A 19,170-nucleotide genomic window follows, 5' to 3' on the forward strand; every position below is an offset into this window, starting at 1 on the left:
ACACTGAGATCCTGCCTGCACTCCATTATCCCACAGGCAACTGCTTCCCTTGCAAACAAGGTGCTGTACCGTTCTCCCCTGGCAGAGACTTCGCTCTCCAAGACACAGCCAGCTGGGGCTGAGTGGAAACAGCCCACATGTCCCACAGCACTGGGGGCTGGCAAGAGCCAGCAGCCCACAGAGGCAGGTGCTCACCATGGGCATGCCAGTCCAGGCTACCAGGCTCCTAAGAGGGGAAAGGAGCTGTGGTAGGTCTGAGCCTCTGGCTGAACATGGAAGCGCACAAACCCTTGGTGAGAAGCCTGTTTGTCCCCAGCATGGGGGTGCTGGCACCAGGAGGCTTAGGAGGAGGCTGTCAGGAGGGACTGGACTGACCCAGCCCAGCAGCTGCAGGTTGTACCAGCTCTGGAGAGTACAAGGATCCCACAGCAGCACATCTAGGAGAGGTGACCAGACTGGGAACTGTGTCGGGGCATCCTGCCCTTGCTGCAACCTCCTGGCAAGTCCCCTCCTCTTTCCTGGGAGCAAAGCAGAGGCAGTTGATGTTCCTGGGTGGCTCCCAGGCCCTGGTCCCACTGCAGCAGAAACATCACTTCCTGAGCAGCAGGTAGCAATGAGGTCTGTCCTGCTCCCAGTGGGCAGCAAGGATGAAGGGAGGGCAGAGGGGCTCCTGGTTCTGGGCTGTGCCTTGGCAAGGCAGCGGGCTGGCCAAGCATGCCTGCCAGCTGGCATAGAAGATGCCGGAGCAGACAAGCAGGAGCCGACGGCCCCACGCTTCCCTTGGCGAGTCCTTCCTGGCAGTTTCTGTCCTGCCACTCGCTGTCTTTGTTATGTAGTGTCCGAGGATGGCGTGTGCCTCGGCAGCCCTGCTCCTGCAGCAGGCTGTGTGCCTGTGCCTATCTCCAACGGGTCTGGTAAATGAGCGGGTAGAAGACATTTAGGAAGAGAGCCACAATTGCAGCCGTAGTGGCCAGGACAAAGTATCTGATGCAGCCTTCATCTGGGTGCTGTGGGGTGCCCGGACTCCGCTTTTGGCCATGGGGCCTCCAGGAATTTCTTACAAGCCTTTGAGGTGCCTCGAGTTGCAGCTCTTGTTCTTCAGCCTCCAGTTCCTGCCAGATCAGAGAAGCCTGCGATGTGGAAACCTGCATCAGCACTTGAAGAACACAATGGGCAACACCCCTTGCCATCCCCTGGGGTGGGCAGCTGCCTGTGTGCCCAGCCCCATGCCCAGCCAGCCCGCCTCCCCATGCAGCACCGTCGTGCCCGCCCCCGCCACTCTTCAGGGTCTCCGGTGCGCGGGGCGCAGCCGGACGGCTCTGCAGGAGAGACCGTGGACAGCTGCCAGACAGGGTCTTCACAGGGCCGCAGAGAGTGGACTGGGCAGCCAGAATGCAGTGGAGCTGATGCGCTGGCATTGGTGGGTCCGGGTGGCCAGGGGGCAGGCATGTGCCAATCACAGCCCAGATTCTGTGATCCCAACAGGATCCTTCAGACGACAGCCAATCCAGAGCCAGCTGGGGTGGCAGGAGCAGGAGGCACGGTCACAGCATAGCCAGTCAAAGCTCTGCTTTGGTGGGTGGGGATGCTCCAACAGCCAATCACAGCTCAACTTCCAGGAGGATTATTGGAAGGCAGCCAATCACAGCCCAGCCCTTCACTGCGCCGGTGATCATGCAGAGCAGCCAAGCTGGGTGCAGGTCTCCAGAGGGCACCCAGTGCCTGGGAGGGTGCAGGTGCTCCGAGGTGCCCAGGGACCCGATGAGCCCTGGTGGGATCCAATGTGCCCCATTGCTGTGGGGGATTCATTGCTGCAAGGGTCTGATGAGCCCTGATGCCATGAGGGGGGATCTGATAGACCCTGGTGCCGTGGGGGTATACAGCAAACCTCGGTGTTCCTGAAGGCTCGCACCGCTGGTGCGGGATGAGTGGCACAGCCTTGTTGGCCAGGCCACCCCCAGGCAAAAGGGACTGCTCCAGGACATGTACAGCCCCCTTGGGCAGGAACAGCCCTGGCAGGCAGACACCAACATGATGGACACCCACTCACCCTAGAGGCAGGCAAGCTCCTCTCCCCAGCTGAGAGAGCAGAGCCAGGATGCCACACCAGCACTGGGTCAAGGGCTGTACAAGCCAGACAGGCCCTGTAGGACACACACATGCAGTTGTGCCAGAGTGGAGCGGAGCTTTGTCTTCAGACCCCACAGGGCTGTGAGGGTGCCCAGTGCAGAGGGAAGGGCTGCACCACAGCAATGCGGAGGAACTGGCCAGGTGGGCACTGCACTGTGTCCCAGCCTGGGCCTTTATGCCCAGCATTCACACAGAGATCAGCCCATTCATTCCTGGATAGTGCAATCCAAAAGCACCTGGCCAGCTGGCCTACCACTACCTCTCAAGTGGCCCAGCAGCACAGCTTGCTCTGGCACCCTGGAGAGGCTGCCAGGCCTCTGGCTTGGTGCTGGCATTTGCCTTTTTTGCACCTAGCTTGGCCCCAAGCTGGGCCGCAGCAGACAGTGTCCCCCACCCTGCCTCAAGAGCGGCTGCGGAGAGCAGGTTCTCACCGCTCCCCAGCACAGCCAGCTCCTACTGCACTGCTCACAGCCTTCCTCCAGTGCAGGCCCTGGCGAAGCTGGGCCCCTCCTGCACTCCCAACCTGACAACAGGAACCAGCTCTTCTGTGGTCCCTCAGGGCAGAAACCAGCCCAGCTTCACAGCAAGAACAGGGCAAGACAGGCCTCAGCACCTGGCTTGTGCAAGCTCTTTGGTATCAAAGAGGGGCAGGCACCACGCCACAGCTGCACCAGACTTCCTGAGTGCTGGAAGAGGCAGAACAGCCCCTCTGTGGGGCACTGGGGCATGTTTCAAGGCTCTGTGGTTCCAACAGTGCCAAAAGGGGTGTGAGTTCTCACCTGGCTGGCAGTGGCTTCTGCAGAGGGGGTGCGCTCGGCTCGGTGGTCTGGGGGGTGCCCTGGCAGGGGTCTCTCCACAGGAGAGTTCCTCCGGCGGTAGAAGAGGACATAAGCATATCTAGTGACCACCTGGCTCTCGTCCACAGTGGTGACTGTGCTGTCATCGAAGAGCCGCCAGCCTGTGAGGAGAGCAGGGTTAAGCAAGCAGACAGCCCACACTGCAGGAGAGGGGCATGGCAGGGTAAACTAATCCTCACCCACGTCACTGCGCTGGCTGTTCTTGTCACTGGGCAGGCGGGCATATGCTGTGTAGTGCCCTCCAATCATGCCTCCATAGTGGTTGATCACAGCATACAGGTCATACATGGGCAGCTGCTGCTCGCCCTTTCGGCCAATGCAGAACTTGCTCAGGTCCAGATTCCTGTGGAGAGACATGGGCAGAGTGGTCAGCATTGGGCAGGGAGAGGACAGGCTACGGTGCAGCACAGGTGGTGCTAACCCAGGCACTTCATCCGCCAAGCTCTCACCGGACAGGGAAGTCTACCATGTCGTTGATCTTGTCCCTCCAGATGAAGCTGCGGAAGGAGAAGCGCTTGAGCTGGATGATGAGGACATTGGGCAGCCGCCACAGCATCAGCTGCTTGGAGGCCTCTCGGTGCTGCTTGCACTTGGGACAGTACCTGGGGGAAGAGCACGCTTGTTACTGGCACGGGGAGAGCCTCACAGCTTGCAGCCCAGCCCAGCCCAGCTGTCCCACCCCCCAGCTACACATGCAGCTGGCAGAGGTGATGTGAGATGTCTCAGCTTCTCCAGCCAGTGCCAGGCCAGCACAATCCTGCGGAGTGCTGGCATTGCTCCCTGCTGGCTTACAGCCTCCCTCCCCAGTGCACAGGGAAGAAACAATATGCAGGCCTGGGCAGCTCCTGGAAAACCCCTACTGCTGCCTGGGCCCATGGGCTGGAACCCAACCCACCACCTTCCTCACCACGCTTCCTCTGGGGCCAGGACTTCGGGCTTGGTGAAGAGATTGAGGCACTGCTCTAGGGTGAAGTGGCCAGCCCGGGCTGCTTCACTGGCTGAGCCTGGGTCCTCCACACACTCCAGCTCTTTGGACTCCACCAACACAAACTCCTTGAGGCGCTCATTGTTCTTCCATACCAGGGCGAGGGAGCAGTCATCTGTCAGCTCCAGAGGTGTGTCACCTGCAAAGGGGTGCACACCTCACACGCTTGCTCCACCAGCAAGCTGGGCCAGGCTACCTTGCTGGGGCTAGGAGAAGTCTTTCCCATCCTGGCTTGATACAGCTTGATCATGCAATGCTGCCAAGAAGGGACAAGTGCCCCACGGCCAGGATCACCAACCTAAGGCAGCAGAGCACTCCAATCAGCAGGGGATAAACCTGGCACAGCCCCCCTCAGTAACACCTATACAATCAGCAATGGATGCAGGCATCCTGTTCAGACAAAAGGTGAGCCAGAGATCACAGACCCTCTGTGATTAAAGGAAGTTGAAGTGAATTGGTTTGTTTGCTGAGAAGATTAGGAACAGCATAACGAAGAAGTGCTTCCAGAGTGCTGTGCATCAAGCCCTGCTGTCCCCTGTGTCAGATGCAGCTTTCACTGTCCAGCCTGGGGCCAGGATCACATCTGGGTTTGCCTGTGCCAGGCAGCCCTGACACCACGGCCAGAGGCCACACAAGATGAAGGTGGTGTTCTCAAGGGCTCTGGTCTCACCTTTATCTTCCAGCTTCTGCTCCCGGTGGCCAGCGTCAATCCTGTTGATGTAGAACTGTGTGGCACGGGCACTCAGCGAATCTGGAGTGTGTTGGTACCCAGGGATGGCAGCTGTGGACAGGCAGGGACAGATCTGTGGTGGCACTGCCTGTCTGCCCTGCGTAGGGGCCAAGAATTTGCAGTGCCCCCACCCCCACCTCACATGCTAGGGCCTTGCAGGGACACAACCACGTGCCCCATGTCCTTGACTATTTTTAGCAGGCGCCTGCCCCTGGCAAGCTGTGCTCCTCTGCCTGCCTTGCCCCTTCGCTGCACATTGCTGCCATCCTGAGACAAGTGTCTGGAAACGTGACAGCCAAGCAGCCGAGCAAGAGGCTGCTGCTCTCGTGCAGCTGAGTCAGAGCAAGGGAAAAGAAGTGCTCGCAGCCCCGAGGGGCTGAGTACTCCCACGGGACTCAGAGGCTTCTGCCAGCCCCTGCCTTCTCACCCCTCCCCACAACACTCCAGCCTCTTTCCTCATCAGGCCTCTGCTCTGCCCTACAGGCCCTGCCAGGGCAAGGCAGAGCGTGTGCTGGCAGGAATTTCAGGTGGGGCAGCACTGCTAAAACACAGCTCCCAGGGCGTCATTTATGTCCCCAGGAGTCTCCAGCCCAAGCTCCCAAGGGAAGAACAGATGCTGTGATGGCAGGTCACCTTAAGGAAGAACTGCTCCTGTTTTCTCTGCCTAGGTTCCTAGCACAGGCGTGGCTGGCACCACAGCACCTCTTACCTTCTGGCTTTAGGGCTCTCTCATAGGATGGCTCTTTCTCACAACAGCTGTTGCCCTGTGAATCCACATGCTCAGAGAAGCCTGAATCCAAGCTCAGCAGGGAACTCCTGGCTGCCAGGACCTTGCTCCGGACAGTGCTGGCATCACCCATCTCTGGATGCAGCTCAGGCACAGCTGGAGAGAGCGGGGGCTCCTGCAGGAGGCTTGAAGCCTTGTCCCCATCCCCTGACTCAGGGGCAGAGGTGGCTGCTGCACAGCTGCTCTTGGCCAGGGGTTCTAGCTTGTCTAGCAGAGGCTGCAGCCCCTGCTCTGGCGACATTCTGCCCAGCTGGAATGGAGGCTGGAACACGCTGACTGAGTACCTGGGCAAGGAGATTGCAGTCAGAGCTGGCTAGGCACAGGGCTGGACTCAGCTCTGGGGCAGAAGCACTCTCCTTCCCTGGACTCTCACCTTGCATAGCCCTCCAGCAGCTGTGCCAGGCGGGCATAGGTGAGGCGGGACTCTGGCACGCTGATGATGAAGGGGAAACCGATGTTCTCTGGGCGGCACTGAGCCCTGTGGTCCGGCCAGTGGGTTTTCTGACATGCCCTGTAACATACACAGCTCTTGCTGAACCCAGCACCCATGATTGGCTGGGCAGGAGCATGGTAGGCCCAGAGGGGAAGACTGAGGATGAGGGGAGCACCATAAATCAGATTGGCTCCCTCCCGAAGGTCAGGCCCATCCCACCTCCTCCCAGTAGCCTGAGCTCTCCCACCCAGCCCTTCCAAGACAGAAGACAGAAGGCCCTCCCCCATGCCAGGCACCAAACCAACTCACACATTGCAGTAACCAACTCGATAGCATCTCGTGCAGCGCTTGAGCTTCTCGTCTTCTGGGAGCTGCTTCTTCTGGCAGGCTGCACACTTGGCAACAGGGCCACTGGGTACCTGTGGGCGCTGCAGAAAAAAGGACTCATTGGGTGAGGAAGGGCCCCCAGGCAGGACCAGGCAGTCTCGGTGGGCATCTGTGCCCGTGCTCGCAGCAGCACCCTTGCACACAGCTCTCCCCATCCTGCTCAGCCCCCACTTGCAGGCTCAGCCTCCCTGTGTGCCTTCCAGTAGTTCAAATATTCCCTCTTACCTGCTGGACTTGCAGCACCACCACTCGCTCCTTGGCCAGCTCTGTGGACAGCACCTCAAAGCACAGCAGCAGGTCCGTCGGGGAGACTGTGTCCAGTGAGTTGGATGGCAGGAACGTGCGGTGGAAGCGATTCTTTATCACCTGCCAGGAAAAGAGTGGAGCAGGGTTGTGAGAGGGCTGGCCCAAGCTTCCTCTCCTGAAAAACCCACAGACCTCAGCCTCACAGTGAGCTGTGGGAACAGCAGCACCACAGGGATGCTGTGCCCAGTTCACCACTCTGATAGGGAAGGATGGAGTTCCCTTGCCCTACTCTTGTAGCACAGCCCTCCTGGACAGGGAGCCACCCATCAGCCTGACAGTGCCACCCACAGACACGTTGGATACAGCCAAGTGACTGCTGGTGTCCTTATTCCCAGCAGAGCAGCCTACAGCCTGCTCTTCAGCTGGAGTGCTCTCACCTCTGCCAGGCGCAGGTTCTCTGGCTTCACCCGCACACTGTGGGCGACTGAGTCGAGTACCTCCATGGCACTGGAGTTCTCCTTGCTGATACTCACGAGGAACTGCCACCAAGAAAGTGCCTGTCAGACACACTGCACCAAAGCATGCAGGCCTTTACCTAACACAAGGCTCACCCTAGCACATGACTGGTTGCCTGGGGCACCTCTAGGAGCCCTGTCAGGACAGATGGTGTCCCCTACCTTGATGGGTTTCTTGTGTGGCTCCTTTGCAAAGTAGTAGACAGTCAGAACCTTCTGCTTCTGAGGGAGTGGCACAGGTAGGTACAGGAAGGGATCAAAGGTGATGGACACCTGCAGATGAGAGAACACACTCAGTTGCAGGAAGTGCTTGTGGCTGAGATGAGTGAGGCAGCAGCCCCAGTGGACACAAGATCCTGCTCTACTCTGTGACCTGTGCTCTCAGGGTCAAGAACCTACTGCTGTGCAGCTAGGACCAGGATAGAGCCTCCAGGTCTGCCCCTACCTTGGAACACACTGGGCACACCAGCTTGGATTTGTACTGGCCCTGGAAGAGGTCCACAATGAAAGAGTCATTCCTCATCTTGTGTCGTTGCCAGGCCTCCTCAGCTACCACCTGCAGGGAGAAAGCACTCAGCACTACACTAAACTACCCAGGCCATGGCTGCTTTCCCAGTGGCTTTGGGGAGGGACATCCTCACCTCGTCAGGTCTCCCATCCGAGTCAACAGTCTCTGTGTAGGGTTTGTTCTGGATGCGGTTGAGGTCCTCATGCAGGCCATCAAGCAGAAAGGCCATGAACTCCTGAGCATCGTGCTGGGCATAGCCAGTGAACTGGCTGGCCTTGCTGGCCACAATTGCCTGGCAGAAGCACAGCAGTCAGGGCTGGCCAGCAGCCCCCAGCAGCACCATCTGCCAGATGCACAAAGCCTGGCCACACCCACCCACCCCACTCTCCATGGCACTAGCAGGACAAGCAGGTGCCCACAGAGGAGTGCTGGGAACGCACAGCAGCTCTTGTAGTCCTACCTTCAGTTTAGAGGGCTGGAAGGCATGGTGAGTGCCCTTCCAGAGTGCTCGCAGCAGCATGGCAAAACCAATGGCCAGGCGTCCTCCTGTCCCCAGAGGGTTGTTGTAGTTGATTTCTGACTCAAAGGACCGATCTGTAAGAGGCACAGGAGAGTGAGGGTGGCTGTCAGCTGCACCACCCAAGCAGCAGGGCTCTGCTGGGCTCCTGACGTGGGCTCACCATGGAAGTAATCACGTAGCTCCCTGGTGTTGGACAGAGACTGGATGACACTGTTCATGAAGCAAGTGTTGCCCAAGTTCACCAACCCTGTGAAGCCAGGCAGGCAGACCTTTTTCTTTTCATCCTCATCTTCATCGTCTTCCACACTCTCAGAGCTCACTGGGCTGTGTGTCATTGGTGGCACCATGCACGTTGGTTTGGGCTGCCAAAGCAGAGGCAGGTGTGAGGGTGCTGCCCTTAGCGGGGGTCTCTCTGGGAACACCAGGGGACCTCAAAAGCCCTAAGCATCACTCAGACAGGCTGGAGCCATCACACCATTTCCCACCAGGACTGGGACAGACAGAGAAACTGCTGCCCACAGTCTTGCCAGCAATGAGTGACGAGTGCTGCTTCCTCCTCCAGTATGCCAGTCCCCAGAGTGAGGTGGAGTTCCACAAGAGCGACAAGTGGGCCCCACCTTTCCCCTTACCCGGGTCAAATTCAGAGCATCCTCAACTCACCGAGGGGATGTGCGGCTCCTGTTTCACTGCCACGTGCTCTGGGGCTGTACGGGCTGCCACGCCGTCCAGAGCCCCATCTTCCACACGTGGCTTCTCTTTATCATTAGCACGGGCCTCTTCCTTGCTGGACAGGGGGTGCTGGTTACTGCCCGGGGGGCTCTTGTCCAGAGGGGTAGGGCCTGTAGGCATGGCAACCTTTGCACCACCCACTGCACCTTAAAAAGGGGGAAGGGTGGGCCTGTGGTTAGCAGCACCCCACACTGTGTGTGGGGCTGAGCCGCTCACTCTGTGCACACAGTCTCTCTCCCCTACTGCTCTTCCCCAGGAGCAAGCGGAACAGCAATGCCCTTCTCCTAGCGCTTGGTTCGCCCTTCCCCACAGCCCTCCTGCCTGCACCCACTCAGCCCCTTTCCCATAACCCCAGCACCACAAAGAAGCTGCCAGCAGTGAGGAGGGCCCATGCCCCACTGGGATATGGCAGGCAGCAACACAAGAAGGCAGGGTGCAGACCTCGTGTGGCTGGAGCCTCCAGCCCACCCCAGCGCTGGCTCTGGCGTTTCTTCAGGCAGACGTCTATGCGAGACACCGTGAAGTTGTATGTGCACTGGTCTGGCTCGATAAGGTTCCTGCAAGACACGCAGCAAGTCAGGGGTGCCCCAAACTCGCCAGCAGCCTCAGACATGCCAAAGACTCTGCTAGACATGGAGATGGCCTCCAGGCACCAGGGACCCAGCCAGCACTGATCCAAAGATGAATTTGGTAAAGCAGAGGAAACCCTTGAGTCTCGCCACACTGAGCACACAGAGGCTCTCTTCCACTCTGCTTGGCTCCCCATGCCTCCTCCTGCTGGAGATCCTGCCCAGAGACTGATCTGGCTCCATCTCCAAAAGCTCTGGAACAGGCTGGGGGCAAACTATGGACACTGGGACTTCCTTCCCTGCAAGCCACCACAGAAAACCAAGGCAGCCTGGACTTGGGACGTTCATGCAGTGCAAGGGAGACCTTCAGGTGCAGAAATGAGCATTCCCCACACAGATCCTCCAGCCTGGACTAGCTCCTGCTCCAGCTCTGCACCCTCAGCTCCTTTGCCCCATATGGGCTAGAAGGATGGGAATTGTACCTGAGCTTCACCTGCCACCGGAACACTGTGTGGGGTCCACAGCCAGGATGGAGGCGAAGGAAGTTTGTATCACTACAAAGAAATTGGGAGCAATTGAGAAGAAGTGAACAAATGAGTAGCCCAGCTACAGCCAGAAACTCCACAGCAGCCAGGCCCTGTCCTGAGGCAAGCCAGTACCTTGTCTGGAACATAAGCGTGAAGTCTTGTTCTCGGAACAACACTTTGGACATCTCCTTGTGGATCTCTTTCACATAGACATGCACCACCACCAGGTCGTTGCCTTTCTCATAGGAGTCATTCTTGACAAAGCTCAAGCTCACAAAAGGCTCTGGCTCTGAGTGAGAAAAGCCATAGAGAAAGGTATTACCTTCCTGGTATGCTGAGGCAGTGCTACAGGCTGACCCAGGAGAGGTCCTGAGCAGATGGGTCCTTCCTGACCAGCTCAACCCCTAATCTGTAGCCACTCACCATCAGCTGCTGCTTCCAGAGCCACATCATCCTTGGACCAGTCCCTTTTCTCACCATCTCTGCCCAGGGGAGGGGTGGCTACTGGGACAGCCTTAGAGTTCTCTCCCAGGATAGGCATGCAGTCCCAGCCCCGCAAGGCCTCGGCAGGGCTGCCTGGCTGCAGGACTCTCTTCTCCACACAGGTGGCAACACGGTGGGGGAACACCTCTGTGGTAGCTGCGAGAGGTGGCATCTCCACAGGAACAGTTTCTTTGGCCAAAACCGCAGCCTTTCAAGACAGAGGGATACAGTGAAAAACAGTCAGCATCACCCTTGAGCTGCCCCCACTGTGACTCCTGCCAGCGAGGAAGGCACAGCTCCATGCTGAGTCACCCGCTGCCCCTACACAGCCAACGCTCAGCTCAGCCCCGTCAGCACCACAGCCCGGTGACCCCAAGGTCCCTCACATTGCTCTCTCCTCCACCATGGCCAGCCTGATGCCTCACCACCACCCATGAGACCCTGGAGCCCATCTCATCCTATGGGCTGGGTCCCTGTACAAGCAGCATTCCCTGCACAGGGGGTGCCCTCTTCAGCCAGGTCCTCAGGTACCTTCTCCAGTGGTGGTGTGAGGTCTGTGAGGGCTGTGGGCACATCCACCTGGCTGGTTCTGCCATTGCGGCGGCTGCCTGCCCTCCCACTGTGCCCTCTGTTGGGCTCCACGGTCCCGCTGATTCTGGCATTTGGCTCTTCTTCAGTGGGAGCCACTTTGAGGTATACTGCCCGCTTGGCGCTGGGGCCACTCTGTGTCCCTAGACTGGCTGGGCTCTTCCCTCCCAGGGCTTCATCTCTTCCTGGAGCGCGCTTGGGATTGGAGGGCTCCCGCCGGGACCTGGTCAGTTCTGCACTTTCAGCCTTTGGCTCTTCAGTGGCCAGCTCTGCAGAAGCAGCCTTCTCCTTTCCGTTCTCCCAGCATGTGGCTCCTTTGGCTGGCTCTTTGGATCCATCTTTCCTTTTCTTCTGTGAAAAGCAGTGCAGCACAGTGGCAAAGAATCCAGGTAGCAGTACCTCTCATGTTCTCTGCCAGCCCCTCACCCTCACTCTCCCTTCCCAGAGCATGCTGGGGTTCTACTCCAGAACCTGGAGGCCATGTTGCAGGCAGAAACAGGGGTACAATGACATCCCACTCCCACAGACTGGCAGCTGGTTCACTGCCCTCATGCAACACGTGGATACAGGATGTGTGCCACAATGCTCAAAAACAGGGAGTGAAACCCTCAGCCCAGCTCACCACGGCTCTGTAAGCTCCCTCAAAAGGCAGACCCTCCCCTCCTCACCAGGAGCGAAGACCAGTTATGGAGTGGGATCTTCTTCGGAAGCACAAGCTGTAGAAAGTTGCCCTTCTTGCACTGGACCTTGCTGCAGGAGCCCTCAATCTCCTCATAGAACTGACAGCTCCACTGGCGCCCATCTGCAAGCAGAAGGGGACCAACACCGTAGGCAGTGCTCCAGGTATCTGTCACCTAACCCACAGCTGCCTTTCACCTGCCCCAAGGATCAAGGAACACTCATCCAGAGCCAAGGAGAATGCAGGCAGGCTGCCACCATACCCCAGGAGCCTTCAGAGCTTCAGCCAGTTTCTCTGGATTCACTTTGTACATCTGGCTGGCCTCCTTCCCAGAGGGAAGCCCCTGGGCCTCCCAGTCCTCAGGGGCATAGTCAGTTTTCCAAAGGATACCCAGGGCCTACTCAGTCATCCCAGCAAGCCATGGGTGCAGCCCCAGGCACTCGTTCACTTGGTACAGAGGCCAGCTCCCCTCCCCAGCTCTAGGCTCTTCTTTTACACTGTTCTCCTATCGGCCCTGTCTGCTGGCTGAAGCTGTGCCAGCTTACAGGAGGGCATTGCCTCTGAAGGAAATCTGAAGGAAAAATTCTATGCCAGCCTGGATCAGCCCCACATGTAGCCCAGAGCTGTGCCAAGCCCCGCTGGAGAAAGAGCTGCAACAGTTGCTCCATTCCCCATACCTGGTAGTTTGATTGTACAGTCCGTGTCGCTGAAAAAAGCATCCACATCCTCTACCTTCAGACCTCCACTGCCCAAGTTCAGCTTGACAATGATCTCATCAGCATTCTGCTTCCAGTCCAGCAGCAGCTCTAGGAAGAGTAAGGGAAATGTCACCCACACCCTGGGGCATGAGCCCACAGCACCCACTCCTTGGCTGGGGATCAGAGGCCTGAATGCACAGTTGGTTTGAGGAGACCGCTGCAGAGGACACTGATCATGCCAGTGAAAAGGGACACACTTGCAACCTACTCTCATCAGGTAAGCCACAAACAAGAGCACATGTTGAAGGAGGGTAAGTGAATTCTGTTTGGAGCCAGGGAGATCAGAAAAGCAGCCCTGCTCTCGGCCCCATCATGTGCAGCAGCAGTGGCTGGGAAGAAGAGGTGGCTCCTGCCAACTACAAAGTAAGTATTGCTTTCCCAGAGAATAAGGAAACCACAGAATTACTCTGGGGGGATTCAAGGGGACCACAATCAGAAATTGTTGCTTCCCCTTTGCATATGTGAATCAAGCAGCCCAGCTGCAATCACCACAATGCTGTACTTCTGCCAGGTGAGCACTGCTAACATGGTTGAAACATGGGCAGGCCCACCAGCCATACAGAAGCACTGCACCCAGGGAGAAAACAATGCAGCAGCATCACCTTGCTGCACACAGAACCTCCAACAGATGCCTGACAGGTTCCAGGTCTGGCCCTGTGCTGTCCTGAAGTCCTCAAGGTAAAAAGGTGATTTCAGTCACCTTAAGTTCAGTCAGGTTTGTTCCATCCTTTGTGTCACAAAGATGTTCCTGTTCTGTCCTCAAAGCAGGCCTGCACCAAGGCAGAAAACACCTAGTGGTGCCCACTGAGTGACACAGCTCAGGGTCTTCCTGGCCCAGCACAGCTCCCTGGCCAGAAACAAGCAGGACAGGTGCCAGCAGTGAGGTGTCCCAGGGCTGTGCTCAGTGGCACTGGGACACTCAAGTTGGAAGCTGGCCAGAGACTCTTGATCATAGACAGCTCCTCCCAGGCACGGGCACCCTTCTGCACCCTGGGAAGGCTGCATCCTGTTCAGTCAAATGTTGGGGCAACGAAGCACTCAGGTTAGTGGGACAATGACAAGGTGAGAGCTTCAGCTCCCTTGGCAAGGGCACTCCATGGCCGTGCACTAACCACTGGCACACACTCTGACTTACCCTCCTCCAAGTCCTTCTCCCAGGCAGTCTCAGCCTGCTCGAGCTCAGGGCAAGACACTGGTGGGCAGAGAAGGAGAGCGTGGGCAGGTCTGTCATTGTGTCACCTCAGAGCATGGGATGGCACACTGACACCCAAAATTTCTCACACCACCTCCTTCTGCCCTGGACTTCTGTCCAGGCCTTTCATTCTGTACATGCTACTCATTTGCCTCCTCTGCTTCCTCACACTTCTCCCTTTCCCAAAGCCCTGCTTGCAACACCACAGCAAGTCAGTCCCCAGGATGGCTTCTCTGGGCCACATCAATGCATTCCAGTCTAACAAGCACTACAGTGCAAGCAGTACAACATTACTGCTCTGCACAGACAGTGATGCTTTGAGGCATGTCTGTGTGGAGTTCACGGTAACCAGGCTGCACGTCCCTGCTCAGTGCACCAGGCTCTCAGCCTCCAGCTGTACAGAGGAGTTTTGCTTTCATCTTATGGCAAGAACCTGATGTTTGGCTTTGCTCAAACCAATTCTGCTGTAACAAGAGAATCATGTGGCCCAGCTGCTCTTTAATATTGCTATTCCTGCACAAGTTGTCAATGTCTGTGACCAAAATCTCCTTTTAGATGACACCAAGAAACCGAACTGACACCTAATCCTCACTCCCCACAGGGTTACCTCCAACAGCCAGCAGCATCCTGGGGCCTGCTCCACCCTCACAGGACAGTGAGTTCTGCAAGGGGCTCAGAACCATAGCACCTTATTTTGGAGCAGAGATACAACTGCAATGGGAGCTGCAGTCTCCACCCGAGTGCTTAGAGGGCTGTCACTTCTTCTCTTGACCGGCTACAAACCAGTAGGAAACCTCTGCTGACCACGACAGCCACTGGTGCAGAGGTGCTGTTCAGGCTGGCAGTGTGAGAAGTGCTGCAGCAGCACTGCCTGGAGGCTCTAGAGCTTGCTCCAGCAGCTTGCCAGCCCTGTGCGGAGGGGATGGAGGCAGCACAGCTGCACGGCAGCCCTCAGGAAGGCAGAAGCCCCCCATGTCAGGAGCTGCAGAGGGCCAGGCCTTACCAGACACACAGCACATATCCCGTGTCAGAGAAGGCACAAGGCTGCGCTCTCTGCAGTGTGGGATTCTGAAGCAGAGACTGCAGCCGCCGGTGCAGCACAGACCTCAGCAAGTGCTCATTTAACTTGGCCTACAAAACACTGTGATTCTGAGGTTACAACAGTCATAATGGGGCAGCACAGAAACCGAGCAGTTTCCCGGGGCTGCAGGAACTCTTGACTGTATCCTGCCTGCAGGCATTCCCTGCACTTGAAATGTTATTTCTGTCATTGGATATAGAGCAGCTACAGAGGAAATTACTCTACAACAACTATTTCACCTGAGCCACACTTTAGCCTGACACAGAAGCTAATGCACTGGCCCCACCCACAGGCCTCACACTCAGGCAGCTGCTACCTGCACACAGCCTGGCCTCAGCAAACCAATAGGGAATTAGCAGCACTTTCAGCTGCAAGAGTACCCACAGGCTTCAGTCCTGCTGCCTCAGGATCGGGGCAGTTCAAAGCAAGCCAAAAGCAGAGTCTAGAAACAATCACAGAAGTCAGCTCCAGTCTTAAGCTAACATGGTCACAGGCCAGACCTTCCTCACATAGCTAGGACTAAATAGCACCCAAAGCAAGAAGGTTACAGGTCCAGGCAGGACACTGTGCTGAAGAGAATCCCACATTACACGGGTTACCAGCAGCTGCAGGAAGCGATTAGTTAAATCTGCTTATACTGCAGCAGATGGCTGTGAGGCTCCCACCATGCGGGGCCAAGAAACCATGGGACTGCTTGCCACAGCACTGCCAAGGGGCTCTCACCTTCCTTGCTCTCTTGGTTGGCTCGATCTTTCTGCTTCTTCTTGTTGGCAGCATCATCCAAGCCCCGAGACACTCTCCTCTGGCCAGGGGCATTGGTGCTGCTGGACATCTTCAGCCGTTTGGAGGACACAAACGGCCCACCAGGGTCGGTAATGGAGTCTGGGTCAGGGGTGCGACGTTTTCTTCCTGGCCCAGCTATCTTGGCGACTCTCTGTGGTCAAACTCTCTGGCAAGGAACTAGTGGCCTAAAGAGAGGAAAGAGCAAGCGTGGCAGGAAGAGTGGGTATAGGAGGCCCAACAGCATCAGGATCTACTCTCTGCCCTCCCAGGGCCTGTGCCCTCACATGACCATCACTGTGGTGTTTATGGGAAGCCCCCCCCTCCAGCACTGGGTGAGGAAACCTACCTCATCACAGCTGCTACAACTCTTACTGCCAAAAGCATGGGCTTGTCAGAGCTCCCAGGATACAACCAGGGATCTTCTGTATGTAGCAGACACTAAAAACCTGGAAAGCAATTGTCATGCTCATGGCTCCCACTACAGCAACACTGGCCCAGAGGAGCTGCCAGCACTAACACCCAGAGGCAGAGGCGAGGGCAAGGACACAGGAAGGCTCTGATCCAAAAAAAATCAAGCCTCCAGGGTTAACAGGGGCAGCCAGCTATTTCAGTCAGACAGTGCCCTGTGTATGAGGGCAGGAACCAGGAGCAAGCAACGCCCTAAGAAGGAAGAAAGGGGAGAAGCAGGAGCGGGCCCAGGACAGCCTCCCGAGACAGATGAGAGCAGAGCTCCCTGGCAAGAGTAGAGTACCTCCCCTTCTGCCCACCAGCTGGGAGCTTAACCACCACCTTGCATATTCATCTCCCTGCTGGTTTACAGACAGCAGCAGCAGTGCTTGGCCTGGAAACAGGACACCCAGCGAGAGGGCAGGGCAGGCAGGGCACTCACCCCTGCCCCCTTAGACATGCCCTCACAGGCAGAGCCAACTCTCCTCCAGGGTTTGCAAGCTGCCTGCCCATGGGCTGGTCTCAGTTCCTCGCTCTCCAGTTTCACCCTCGGGTGTTCACAGCTTTGACTGAAATCTATAACAACCCACTGAAAATGGGCCCACTCAAAGTACCTCGGTGGCAGCAGTGAAAGCAGGAAGCTGGGACAACTTCCTCCCTCATTGCCCAGGCTGCATAACCCTCACAGCACTCACCAGTCTGCAGGGGTTTGCTGCAGGGGAGAACGCTCAGCTGCACAGATCCTGCCTACTCCTAGGTGCCAGCAACCCACAGTAGCTCATGGTGCACTAATTCACAGCCCATCACATGGCCCTGCTCCCACCTGAGGACACAGATCTGAGGTTGACAGCGTCTTGCCCTAGCCCAGCTCCACTGACCCTGCCTCTCCCCGTGTGGGAGGCAGGCAGTGCCCTCTGGAACACCTCATTCTGCTCTCACTCATGCACCAAGCACAGACCTCACAGCTCTGCTCAGGCATGGCTGGGGATAGGTGGCACTTCCAAGGGAGGCACTCGGAGGGAGCACGCTGGCAGCTCTGTGTTGCCCACCTCACGCTCTAGAAATGCTTGGGGCAATGAATATCTGCAAACCTGGAGTCACAGCCACAATCTGCAAGGGCCAACCCACCCTCATAACCAAGACCTGAAACACCCTGGAGATAGAGATGCTACACAGAGCCCAGTATCAGCCCTGGAGAGCTTGAGAGCACCCCCACACTGCTCCACAGACTAGATGTCCCCAGGATGCAGCAACACCTCTGGCTGCACAGGGAATGGGAAGGGCTCCTTGCAGCAGGGAACATGGATGTGGTTCACAAGGCTGTGTCTGACACCAGCCACATATTGCTGCTCAGCTCCAGTCCGCATTGACACCAAAACAGGTCAGCTACAGATTCTTCCCAGAAGTGAGAAATCTAACAATAAACACAGGAAAGCATTTTTTGCTGAATTTCCTTTGCCTCTAGGGTGAGAGCCCCAGATGGAGCAGGACACAAGAAGCAGTGACTGCTTTGTGCAGGGTTGGGCAAGGTTCTATCACCTCCATCTTACACCTCTGAAGGGGTAGCACAGGATAACTGCTGGGCAGGGTGACAGTAAGATCTGAAAAGGGTCCTAAGAAAGGATTGTCTACTGTCCAAGAAGGAGTGAGGAGGAGAGCTAGGGTCAATGCCTGCTATCACACCTCTGGGAGAAGCCTCCTACTCTCACACCTCGCTGACAGCTTGGCTCCCTCAGGCACTTTGATGACAGTTACTCCTAACAGCAGGCAGGAATCAAGCATGGCAGGAACACTGCCTGATTCCAGCTGCCAGATTGATGGCAGCCTGAGCCTGCTGCAGGCACCACTGGATTTTGGAGGAGTGCAGGTGAAGCATGGGTTATTCTCCTTCACCTATTCTAATTTCTGACACTTTCTGCCTATCATCAGGAAACAGAGTCAGGTAGGACATTCAGCCTATGTGTGTAGGTGTGTAGGGGCACAGAGGTTTTGTCAGTGCTGATGTCAGCACTGTAGGAGCCACTGCAGGCAAGAGATGGTGACAGGCTGCCCTGGCTATATGCCAGGTGTACCTCCGAGAAGTACCCAATAGACTGGGCACACATACAAAACCTTACACAATCCTTCTCCAAGCTGGAAAAGCCTGGCCATGCTGCTGAGAGAGGAGGTGTCTCCTTGCCCTCTGCTCTCTCAGCCTTTGTGCCAGTGTGAGCACCCATGTGGCTGCAGCATGTACTGGACTGAGACACCAGCCAGAGTTAAACTGCTCTTTGCTAATTTGTCTTACCCTAGAGCAGTTTCCAGCCCGGTTCATGCTGGTGCTGCACAAACACTTCCACCGGCCAAAGGAGAGGCAGAATTCAGGAAACAGAACAAGGGGCTGGGAAAAGGGTTGCTCCTTCCCATGGCAGTGCCAAACTGGATTAGTGCGAATGTTCTGGGAATGACAGCAGAAAATGCACATCAAGATGCAAATTACCTCCTGCCTTTGGGGCACATTTAGCATTTGGCAGCAAAAGGTCCCTGATTCTTGCCTGTAACATCCAGAAGCCTTTACTGGGGTGGCTGTAGGAGGTTTGCAATCCCTCAGCATCACCATTCTATGGACTTTTGGCTTCTCCATGTACCAAATACAGTGAACAGAAACACTTCTTGTGTGCATGAGTACTTTTAACACCTTCTGCTCCTTGTCGCCTCAAGGGATCAGAAGTCTCAAGACTCAAGCTCGTCGCTTCAGTTTCTCAGCATGCCTGACACTCAGGCAGAGCCAGGACAAACAGAACCACTCAGGGCAGGCACCCGGCCCAGCGCTGCCACACAATGTTTCCAACTCATGTCAAATCACTACGTCCCCAAAGCGCAGTAACGGCAGCGTGCTCTTATCGCTGTGCTGCGTGGAGAAGCCTGGTGGATACTGCTCTCCCCCAGGCCCTGACAAGTCTCGATAGAAGACTACTTTGTCCAGACAGTAGTCAGCAGCTGGCCCCGGCCTCTCCTGCACTGCTGCCCGGCTTCAGACATTGGAAAAAGAGAAAGGGACGGGGAACGGAGCTCCAACCCAACCATTTCTGAGCCCCATGACCAGGCAGTGCATCAGGCCACTGCCAGCGGCCCAGCCTTACAGCTCCCGCCTGATGCCGACGTGCTAGGCCCATTCCGCCGTGCTCCCAGCTCCGCCCACCCCCAAGTCGTGATCTTCTTACGTTGCCGCCACCGGGCCGCATGCTGGCCTCTCG

General features: G+C 56.9%; 1 protein-coding gene across 1 annotated transcript; it reads right to left on the reverse strand.

Moving 5' to 3' along the window:
- Positions 1-756: 756 nt before the first annotated feature.
- On the reverse strand, positions 757-19,170 carry USP19 (ubiquitin specific peptidase 19). Its single transcript, XM_054387471.1, has 27 exons — positions 19,138-19,170; positions 15,428-15,672; positions 13,567-13,623; positions 12,351-12,479; positions 11,663-11,796; positions 10,938-11,345; positions 10,347-10,614; positions 10,056-10,212; positions 9,879-9,950; positions 9,269-9,384; positions 8,759-8,973; positions 8,259-8,460; positions 8,039-8,172; positions 7,712-7,870; positions 7,516-7,626; positions 7,233-7,343; positions 6,993-7,094; positions 6,535-6,675; positions 6,232-6,350; positions 5,863-6,000; positions 5,412-5,773; positions 4,643-4,753; positions 3,895-4,111; positions 3,437-3,589; positions 3,167-3,330; positions 2,910-3,088; positions 757-1,130 (listed from the first exon to the last, which is right to left on the reverse strand). Exons 2-27 carry the CDS (start codon positions 15,534-15,536, stop codon positions 897-899), a joined length of 4,302 nt encoding a protein of 1,433 aa, XP_054243446.1. The 5' UTR covers positions 15,537-15,672; positions 19,138-19,170; the 3' UTR covers positions 757-896.

The sequence above is a fragment of the Indicator indicator genome, chromosome 15 (genome assembly GCF_027791375.1).
Source record: "Indicator indicator isolate 239-I01 chromosome 15, UM_Iind_1.1, whole genome shotgun sequence".
NCBI lineage: Eukaryota > Metazoa > Chordata > Aves > Piciformes > Indicatoridae > Indicator > Indicator indicator.